This window comes from Pocillopora damicornis, chromosome 9, assembly GCF_964200805.1.
Source record: "Pocillopora damicornis chromosome 9, jaPocDami1.2, whole genome shotgun sequence".
NCBI lineage: Eukaryota > Metazoa > Cnidaria > Anthozoa > Scleractinia > Pocilloporidae > Pocillopora > Pocillopora damicornis.
The window spans coordinates 12,706,131-12,717,118 of record NC_142678.1 but is presented as its reverse complement, the minus strand read 5'-3'; the positions used below and the strand labels follow the sequence as shown (position 1 = coordinate 12,717,118).

Here is a 10,988-nt window from a genome sequence, read left to right as displayed (position 1 = left end):
AATAGCGTCTATTGTGTTATGCCTCGATCTTCAAAGCCTCCCGACACATGTAAATGAGTTGCAGGGTATTCTGAAGTTTAGCCCAAAAGCCGTAGGTACAAAATCTAAAATCATACAAACATACAAACCCTATCAGCGTTTTTCGTATTCAAGAAACAGCACAACTTGAACTTGAGCGCTAACTGGACTAAAACTAAACGTGCAAGGTACAAAATGTGCATAATTAAGGATGTTTAAGTGTTTAGGATTCCCATGTGACCTAACTTTTGGTAGTTCGTGCATACAACGAAAACAAAGAAAATACTACCAGACAGAAAGATGCTTATGCACATACCGCAGTAACTACCAAGCTGAGATAAGATCGTGTGTATCGACCACTTTTCTCAATCTGTTGTTATTCAAATTGAGGCCAGGAAATGTGCGTGCAATGCGTGCACAGGCATCATTCACGAATCATACCACTGTTGAGAAATTTTTTTAGTCTGATCAAAATTAAAGTAGCTGTTTGGAATTCATCCTGTTCTCAGTTGTTAACTGCTGTAAATTGACAAGATGGGGTTACTTTGGATCTAATTTCTTAGCATTATCATTTTTTGTAAAATCGAGCAAATGGAACAAAAGTTCAATCACCAACACGTGCATATCAACAATCGCCAAGCAAACTAGAAAAGCTCCCACACTTGATAAGTCATCAGCTTTGTGTGGCAGGTAACATTCATATAATGAAAACTAATTGCATTATGTGACTGGCTTAGTTTATTCGGATTTTAATTTTTTTGCTGTTTGTGGATTTTTTTGTTTGTGATACCATTTTAATGGTGGTTTTTGTGATCTACTGGTGAGCCACAGAAACAGACCATTACTAGGTTTATATCTTTATGACGTGTCCTGTTAATTGCTACGATATCCATGTCGAAAGCGTCATACGAGGAAGCAGATTAAGAAATTATGGTCAGTCATTTTGAGCTCGATAATGAAATAAAGAAGCGCGTTGATCACAGAGCTGCTCAATCAAGAGAGATTTCGGGTTATTAGTCAAATATGCTCAGTTTCTCGCCCTAACAATCGGCTGATCAATGACGTCGGTACCAGATTCATTACCCTCTATGACATCATAATCACTTCTCGTTTTGGCTTCCGTCAGCAAGGAAGTAGATTCATTTGGAGAGGTGAACTTGAATTCGGGAAGCTGATCTAAAAAATGACGTAAAAAGTTGAAAAAATCATGACGAATAACGTCCAAACTCGTTGTTATAACGGTGGGCGAAAGCTCCGATGCGAGCCACAATGAAGAGCGCGAAAAATGGACCTCGAAAAATGATTTCATAGCCGTGCGCACTTTGCGCTCCAGCGCTTACAAAAACGATTGTGGTGAAGAGACACAATTCGGTTGACGGCATTTGTTGTATCTGCAAGGAACCAAAAACGAAAGACCGTTAAAAAATTTCGGTAGACGCCTTATGGGATACACACACAAAAAGTCAGGCTCAAGAGGTTTTAAGCAGGAAACCGAGAGGTTGTAATGGGGAAATTCAAGAATTGCATTGTGTCAATAGATACGAAGCCCTAAAGTCGTGAGACAAAGGGTTTAACAAGCAGAAAAAGTTTATGTACACGTGAGTGGATAGTTTTTTTTTACTTCCTCTACAAAACTACAGTGAAGTAAATATCGGCGTCGCTTGAAAAACGTTGAACACATCCTCTGTCGTCTTTCCGAAGTAACTTCGAAGGAGTGAGTCGATCTAAATATTAATTTCCTTCTCAGAGAGCACTGTTATGAATCTTGCAATCTGATTGGTTCTTTGCGCGGTCCATATTTTCCTATCTCTACCCACGGGCACGGTAACGCTTTCGTGAGTCACCGAGAACATCCCTAGCTTCGTTGCCATCTGTTTGATCCCGTTTTGTAGCTTTATAGACAGTTTAAGCTTTTTAAGCAGGAGAATTCTCTTGGTTTGAACCTCTTTCACCATAAAAAGAAACCGCCGATCAAATATATAAATAAGTTGCGATAAGCCAGTTTTGGCGCACATTGTTATATCCAAATGCCTTTACCACCTTTCGATCATATATCCACCTTACATAACATAAACCAAACGTGGGGTCCAACAGCATACGCAGACTGACCAATCAGCTGCCAAGTCAGATCGACGTATCTTGCACTCCAGTAGTTGAGGCTGTACTTTTTCCCAGCATCTCTCGCAAAGGCTTTCTTTGAAAATAAGACCTAATAAAGCTTTTCACCTCTAGCTTCCTATATCTATAAAGCAGTCGGTCTATTTTTAATTAAAAGTTTAAACAGTGTAAATTGCAAATTTCGTACTGCAGAGGTACATAATGAATATCTTAGAGTTGTAATAATTGCACTCAAAATGTTCTCCTTATTCCTTTCAGGCTTTTCCCACGAGAAAATACAAGGATCATTTTCCCTGCTGTAACGGCTAGCGGCTAAAATTTTGTCAATTTTACGGCTAAAAGTAATTTCTTTCCCTTAAGGTCAACAGAAATGTTAGCAAGTTAATTCAATTATTTTAAAAGGCTAATAATCCTTTTTTAGTGTTCTAAAACACACTTATACGTCTTTTACTTCGTGCTTCTTAGGTTAATTCTGAAATGAAAAATATAAAAAATAGTTAATAATAAATAAATAAATAAATAAAACTTTGAGATTTTTCATGGACATGCATGGTGTACTTTTTCAGTAACACTCAAGGACTTGATTGAGCCAAATGTCTTTGTTTTCTTTACTAGGATAGATTGTTTAACCGTAGTAACTGCATTAGCCACAAGACAAGACACGTACCAGTCCAAGAAACTTTGAAAGTGACACATCTTTCATAGGAAAACATTTTACGGTTAACTTTTTCACGACATACGATTACAATTGATTAACTTTCACGTCAAAGGGCTAAATTTTTTGCCAACAGTTAACTCCATTGAGAGCCTCCTTACTTTGGTCTGATCTTTATCGAGCCACCGTACAATCAATGGTATGCCTGTGGAAGTGTAGCATGGCGTTACCATTGGTCAGGTACTGTGACACGCTGATAAGCTGCAGCTGTGTTATTTGCCGTTCACAGCCCCACCGTACTTGAAGTGAACCTTCCACTGGCGTCGAGTCTAATCGAGTTTCCCTGACAAAAATGGCTGAGAGCAAGGGACCAGGTATGGGAATGTGCGTGAAAGGAAACGAAGGATTAATCGAATGATCTAAAATTGTGCCGTGATTCAGCCACGCTATTGTCGCATTTGTTGCCTCGATCAAGAGTTTGGTTAAGCAAGCTTCGAAACGATGTCGTTTTTTGTGTTGAAACAAAATCATCTTCATTTCAATCCAGAATTTTCATTTATTTAGCGAAAATAATTGAAAATCAATCGGTAAACGCGATAGAGTAAACTTTTTCTTCGCAGATTCCCCTCAAAAACACTCAGATAAATATATTCATAACCCTTTGTAAGACGATCCGCTTACATGCAAATTTTATCAAATCCAAGCCTCGACTTTCATGTCAAATAGTTTACTCGTATGTTCTTTACTCTTCATCGAACAGGATTTTTACAGACAAAGTTTAGAAGCAAGCTCTAAATTTACGTTTTGTGTAGGACCCCATTTGAGTTTCTCTGTTGTACCCTCAATTAAATATCGAACAACATGTTTACTGCCGTATTGATTCGTAAGCAGTCCAAGTAATAAGGCGTGGAAAATTTATTTTGTTCAAGTGAAGTCTCTGCTCTTTCGGAATCCAGTGGTCAAGTTCTGTTGACGACGTCGACCTATTTGACCTGAAATTAATCGCTATATTTTCCATGATTGAATGAAGCGTTTTGAGAACTTGGGTGAACGTATGTAAGAAAGGATGGGTAATCGAAAGTTTCAAGCTCGTTCTGTAGCGCGAAATGGCAGACTTGATCCTGGATTGCTGATTAATATACTTAATGCGTTTTGATATCATAAGATTCCTAGTTGAAGATATTCATTTCCGTGAATGTCAGCGTATGATACCCCATTCGACAACTTAATTTACCGAAGTAAAACTGTATTGAGTTAAAGGTGTCACGTAAATGGCGTGACCTCATGAGTGACAGACGTGGTTCATATGTGGTTAGAGGTTTGCCTGGAGACAAGTAGCAGTCGCTCAAATTTCTCCCTTATTTTACCTTAAATTCGGTGAAGTGTAATACTTACAAGCGGCTTATCAAAGAATTCTGCCTAAAATATTTCCTATTTGAGTTTTGTGACATCAGTGTTGTTTGTCCATCAAAACAACTTTAAAAGTGTTTACCACTAAATTTTAATTCTTAATTCTTAATTTTAAAGTGATTTTTTCTTTTCCGAAAAAAAAATTGAAAAAATTAGAATTCTCTGTAGCCGGTCAAAATAATTGAAAAATGATCTCTGCGTTGGCGCCCATTCCAACATTGACTTACAACTTTGGAAAATTAATTTGTTTATATATTTATAGAAAAGCTTTACAAAGAGCCAGCAGTCCGTGTACCAACCCTCTCGCGTCTTTCTGCGATTGCAAAAAGCCTGGGCCTCGAAATGGAAGACAGTGAGCTAATGGCTTATCGAGGTGGGAATCTTAGTAATGAGTTATTATATATGATCAATTATACATCAGGTATTATTATCTGGGTCCAAACTGAAAATCACCACGTAACTTTCTCTAACCGTGATTGAACGGGTCTTCATTAGACCACCAATAATCAATTACTATTTGAAGTCAAGCTGGTCGGAGAGAGAGAAAGTACTTTGAAATTAATTAAGCTTCTTTTCGTGCATGTAAATTCCTTCCCATGTTTATATGTTTTCACGGATAGATAAATATATTTTTTTACCCAAACTTTTGGTACTCGTGTTTTTACGCTATTTGATTGCATATTTTTAAGAAACCTGACTCCGATCAAGCATACTAATAATATATAAAGAACTTCATATAACAAGGGTGCATATAACAGCGTGAACTGGTAACTAATGGCCCTCAAGAATCATCGCAATTTTTTTTTCATTGTTATTATTATTATTGTTTCTATTATTTGTTGTTGTGGTTTTTCTCCAGGGGCAATTTCCGATATTCTGGCTGACACGTATCAGCGGTTGTACGAGTTACCAGACCCCAAGCTACCAGTGAAATATCCACGGACCCCAGGTTACAGACCATCACCAGAAGACAACCCTTACAATGCTTGGTAAGCGAAATGTCGGCGGAAAAGATAAATTCGCCGCAATCCCTTCGTATGTGACATGGCCCTTTCGATTAAAAGAGCTCTCATAATGCTATTATCAACCTTTTATCTTTGCAATATTGACTGGTAGAGAATATTAAGCTGGAGGCCACGTAGACATTTTACAATAGTATATGGTTTTAAAGTTTCATTCAAACTATTTTATTTCCGCATTTGTCTTATTGTGAGCGATATCAGTAGCCACTCTCAGGAATATCAAGATTGCACCGAAAGAATTTTGCTTTAGGGAAATAAAATCCCGAGGGGTCCAGAAATGTCTCATACGCCAGCTTGGTTAGCCAATAAGAAGCGTACCGCTCGTACCGTACCCACGAACGTTTAGTACCCAGTCGATCCGCACTCAGCCAGGACTATTCGTACCCACAAAGGATGAAACGTCTGTGGGTACGAAACGACTGGATACTAATTAGATCACGTTATGCCAGCCTACATAACAAGTTAGAAGATTTATCTCAATAAGTTTATAAGTTAATTTAAAGAAACGATTATGCTACGATCAACTGAGACAATCAGTTGGTTATTAATTACAGTCACGAAACCCTTGTAACGAATTTGGAAAGCGAACGTTTAAAGCGTAAGTGCATAGGTTTTCAAAATTTGCCGCGGCGGTTGGTTAACAATATCTATAGTTGACAATCAGCTCGTGAATTTCAATCTTGGCTTTTCTTGAGGTATTCAAGTGAAGGTATGATTCTCGCAGGTTAGATGCAAATAGGGATATCGCAGAAAAGAAGCCTGACTTGAGCGCTACACTAACTTGACAACAAAGCTACTAGTTGGGAACGACAGAATTATATTTGGATCAGATAAATATCATACTGCTATGCTTTGCTCCCAACATGTGGCTTCGTCGCCCAGTACACTAAACGAACGCAGGTGAAAATATATTACATTTCATTTGAGGTACTGGCGATGTGACATTAAAGGAGCATCAAGTGGTAAACTTCACGGCAAAACTGTGGCTGTCAAGGACAACACTTGTGTGGCAGGGGTACCCATGATGAATGGCTCCCTCACCCTGGAAGGATTTGTCCCGGATGTGGATGCTACTGTAGTGACTCGGATATTGGATGCCGGTGGACACATAGTGGGGAAAAGTTGTGTTGAAAATTTGTGTTGTAGCGGAGGCAGTTTTACTGCTGCCACTGGTCCGGTGGTTAATCCTCACAATAAGACGAGAATGAGTGGAGGGTCGTCTTCAGGATCTGCAGCTTTGGTTAGTATGAACGAACAACAATGTCCTACCAACTCCTTACTCAAAAGAAATTTAGATACAGCTACGTCTAGGTGAATAGAATTGTATTTTCATTATGTGTATAACTGTCACCATGTTGGTATAATCTCCTTCGTAAATAAGGAAACAAAGAACCTTCTATAATTCTCTTTCCTTTCCTTTTGATTCGACTCAGTTTCTTTTCATTCCGAGCACTCACATTTTCCAGACTAAAAACTGTCATTTATCTATTTTGAATAAATCTCATTGTTTGTTAATCCTTGCGAACTCGACTCTCTCTTACATCCTTTCTTTCTCCTTGCTATTAAGGTGGCTGGAGGGCAAGTTGATTAAATGTGGCTGCTTTGTGCAGCCACGTTTCTTGATTACGCTCTTGTCTTCTCGTCGTTTTTAAGGTGGCTGGAGGGCAAGTTGATATGGCAACCGGTGGAGACCAAGGAGGGTCAATAAGGATCCCCGCTGCCTGTTGCGGTATTGTGGGACTGAAACCAACATACGGGTTAGTTCCATATACGGGCATCATGCCGATAGAATTCACTTTGGATCATACGGGACCTATGGCCAGGACTGTGTATGATACAGCTCTGATGTTGGAGGTAGGGTTACTATGCATGATTTAATGTATATTTGACACGAATAACTTTGAATTTCCTGATATATTTATTTTTTGCGGAAAATAAAAAGGGCACTGGAATCTGCGACTTCCTTATGGAGGTTACAGGTGTTATGATTAAATAGAATCCCGATTTATCGGATTTTTTGTTTCCTGTCGGTCTATCTGATTTCTTGTATAGTTGTATGCCAGCGACTCTGGGCAAACATGGTAATCATAGCAGATGTAGTTATTGAGCAATAAATCGAAATATTCTACAAATTGCTTGAAATTTATGTTGGGAAAGGTTCTTTTAATTGTCCAGCTGTAATTGCTACCCGCCCATAATTTTGAGCCACCTGTCTTGGCTATTAAAATATTGATTCAATCATGAGTAATGATGAACTAGTCCAGTCCAGTCTTTCTTATAGGTTATGGCAGGGTATGACGGGGGACTGGACCCTAGGCAGCTACGGGATCTCAAAGTGCCAGAGTATACTTCGTTGGTAGGTCTGCTCTAGAATTGTACGAGCCATAAATCATGCACGAAAAAAAAAAAGCGGAGGGACAGCGATGCGTTCTGTGTTTCTTCTCCAATTAGAGTCCAGAAATCATTCGTGTTTCCTTGGTAAATTAGTCATTGGTAAGGCCCCGATTGAGCGAAAGGTGGATAGCGCTAGCCACTAGATAGATCTCTATCCGTTGGACCGTGCAGAATGTTTTGGCCAGCGATTTATTCGTTGGATAGCGTTACCTGCCCTTTGAACAACTTGCCCCAGTTGTAGAAGGAAGCTTCGTGATGGAGAACGGAAAAAAGAGGCTGGTGCGTGTGTGTAGGAGGGGGGGGGGAATTGCGGAATTGAAACTAGCTACAAACAATGAGTGCTGAGAAGCTAAAAACACCGTGGTAATGGGACATGCTTCAGTCTGATACCAAGAAAGGTTTCTTGAGTGATACTTTGATTTTACTGACTACATATGAATCGTGGTTGGCAACTCCTCTTACGCTGTGCCCTATGTCAGGCGGAGACACTTGGGCTTGAGCGTTAGGGTTGGGAAAGGAAGAAGTTGATTGAAATAGAAATGTGTCTACCGTCATCACTTGTCTGTTTTAATCTGAAAACCCAAATATTATACCTTGGTATTAATTTTTTTTAATGCAAAGTGATTTGGTCATGATCAGCTCACAGGAAAAATAGACAACTTGAAGATTGGAATCTTGAAAGAAGGCTTTGGATTGAAGAATTCCGAAGCGGATGTGGATAAGATGGTTAGAGAGGCCGCTGAACAGCTCGGCACTGCAGGCGGTGCAGTTGTCGAAGAAGTGTCTGTCCCGATGCATTCTGACGGTAAATCAGAATTTTGTGATTGTTTATGGTCCTACATGAGGTAGATAATCTATATTTATACTTCTCTGTCATATATCAATTTTGTACCGTTAAAATGGATAATTTTATTTAATAAAAGATTGCCAATTAAATAAATGTCCAACAAGCTGTTACTATTGGCGATGACCCGAGAATTTCGGAAAGCTTAAAAACGTTCTGGTTCTTTTAAACATTGTTGGTTACTATGGTAATCGCCTCAAGGTCACATAAACTTCTTTTCTTTTTATTTATTTGCCTTTCTGTTTCTTCGCTGATCTTATCGTTTTCTTTGGCCATACGTTTATACATTTTTAAAGGTACGCAAATATTTGGTCCCATCCTGCAAATCGGAGGCGATCGAATGATGTTTGAAGGAGCCGGTGAGACATTTTTTATTGTTATACTGTTATGTTCTATACGCCCATTATGATTTGACTTTTGCGGGGGGTTTCAAGGGGTGTTCCGAGAGAAAGTTTCGGATCAAAGAGTCAATTCAAGCGCTTTCTTGGTGTGCATTTGTCTAGCAGTTGGTGCTTTCACCGGTGAAAATTTTGCTCAACAGTCATCAAAGGATCAGAAACAACAATGATTTTCCCTCGAATTGATCCAATTAATTTTACAGTTACCTTTTTATTTGGCGACGTTAGACGGTAGAGGTCTATGTTTTATCCATTATCATGTCAAGCCACGTGGAGGAAGTCACGATCATTTACGTCATTTGATATGATGTGATGTAAGGTCATGACGTGTATGACGTGTCAAATTTGTCATGATATATGTGATGTCATTTCATGTCATTTTGTTTCTAGAATTGCCACATCCTGTCAAGTCATTTGTTATCATCCAGGTATGTTGTACTTGATGTCTTGCAGGTTTTGGAACTTCAGCAGAGATGTATTACGACACTACTCTACAGGAAGCCTTCTCTCGAGGCCTAAAATGCCACTCAAATGACCTGTCAAAAAGCTGCAAACTTGTTCGGCTGATCGCCAAGTATTTGCACGAGGATTACAACAGTGTATTCTATGGAAAAGCGCAGAACCTAGGTCGAGAGCTTTGTAAAGCGTACGATGCAGCACTTGAAAAATACGATGTGTTGATTCTACCGACCATCCCCAAGAAGGCACCAGTTTTCCCGCAGGAAAGTCCTCCCATAGAAGGTCAGATTTTAGCTATTTCATTATGTCAATGATAAGTAGAACGGAATCGTAGAATGTAAGAAACTGATGAAGTACAAGCCCTCAAAAATAGGATAGGGATTACATTTGTTCATAAACAACAAGCCGTAATTAATATCTGGGTGAGGTGTCTCTGAGATGTCTAAAGGTCGGCACATACGAGGGTAGTAGTGCTTGCAACTAGTCCCTACGACTAGTCCTCTGAAGAGTTTACATGAAGGGACTGGTCGCAGGGACTACTCCCTAGTAGTGTTTACACGCGGGAACCAATTGTACAGGAAAGTAGCAAAAACTGGGGGGGGGGGGGGAAACGGTATCATTCTATCACTCTGCAGCTTTCTTGAGAAACCAAAATTATTGAAATAGCAATGTAGCATTGAATGAAACAAACAAACAAACAGGCAAAATTGACCCATCTTTGTGTAAGAACCTGTTTTAAAGAAAAAAGATTTTTTAGCTTGACAATCTGTTATAAGTCTCCAATGAGTCATTAACAATCCGCTTCTATTAGTGTGTATTTTTTTAAAAGTTATTCATTTATTTACTTTTTTTTATTTTTTAATTGGATCCATCTGTTTTTTTCATGGAATTATCACCGCAGCTTATACGCAGTGTATTTCTTCCCTTTTTGTGCGCGGAATCTAATTGTGGGAAAGGAGAATAAGTACACTGATAAATCGATTAATGTTGTCTTATTTCAGAACTCTAGACTAAGGTTTTTCATTTCCTGGGAGAAGGATATTTTTTGACTTATCAATAACTGGGCCATTAATTCACTAGGAGATTCCATGAAATGCCAATAACCCTTTGCAATATATTTTGCAGAATATCTGGAGAGGGCATTTGAAAGTATTCCAAACACATCACCAATAAATGTCACAGGACACCCAGCCCTGTCAATTAACGCCGGTTTCAGTGATGGCTTACCAGTCGGTATGATGATCGTGGGAAGAAAGTTCGACGAGGTCACTGTTCTAAATGTCGCCTTTGCTTACGAGAAGATTAGAGATACCAAAATATAACATTATGAGATGTCTATTAATGAGCCCAGGACTACAAGGAGTTGTTTCACTCTTAAAAAATAACGTTTCGAGCGTTAGCCCTTCTTCCATCGCTCTGACGCTCTAACTATTGATAACCGACAAGCGAAAATCTTAATAAGCGATCAACTAGTAATTTATGGAGTGACGCAACATCTAAAAAGTTCTTCACCTCTACTTACTGAACAATTTCATTTCTAAATTATGGTAAAACGACTAAATTAACTCAGATATTCATGTGCTGATTGAACGAATTTGTTTCCGGTTTTTTCGTCTCATTAGCAAATAAATGAGTCTAAAGAATTTAAACAAAAGGTGATGACAGTTACG

The 10,988-nt window shown here is 38.9% G+C and overlaps 1 protein-coding gene across 2 annotated transcripts; it reads left to right on the top strand.

Annotated features, from left to right (window-relative positions):
* Positions 1 to 3,015: 3,015 nt before the first annotated feature.
* On the top strand, positions 3,016 to 10,972 carry LOC113683162 (uncharacterized). Of its 2 annotated transcripts, none has more exons than XM_027200371.2 (10): positions 3,016 to 3,165; positions 4,464 to 4,574; positions 5,061 to 5,190; positions 6,151 to 6,463; positions 6,877 to 7,077; positions 7,505 to 7,579; positions 8,257 to 8,422; positions 8,758 to 8,820; positions 9,313 to 9,600; positions 10,444 to 10,972. In XM_027200371.2, exons 1-10 carry the CDS (start codon positions 3,144 to 3,146, stop codon positions 10,638 to 10,640), a joined length of 1,566 nt encoding a protein of 521 aa, XP_027056172.2. In that variant the 5' UTR covers positions 3,016 to 3,143; the 3' UTR covers positions 10,641 to 10,972. The 2 variants fall into 2 exon arrangements, with proteins under 2 accessions (XP_027056172.2, XP_089038801.1); XM_089182675.1 differs by having other exon boundaries at positions 3,022 to 3,165; positions 4,467 to 4,574.
* The last annotated feature ends 16 nt before the right edge of the window (positions 10,973 to 10,988 follow it).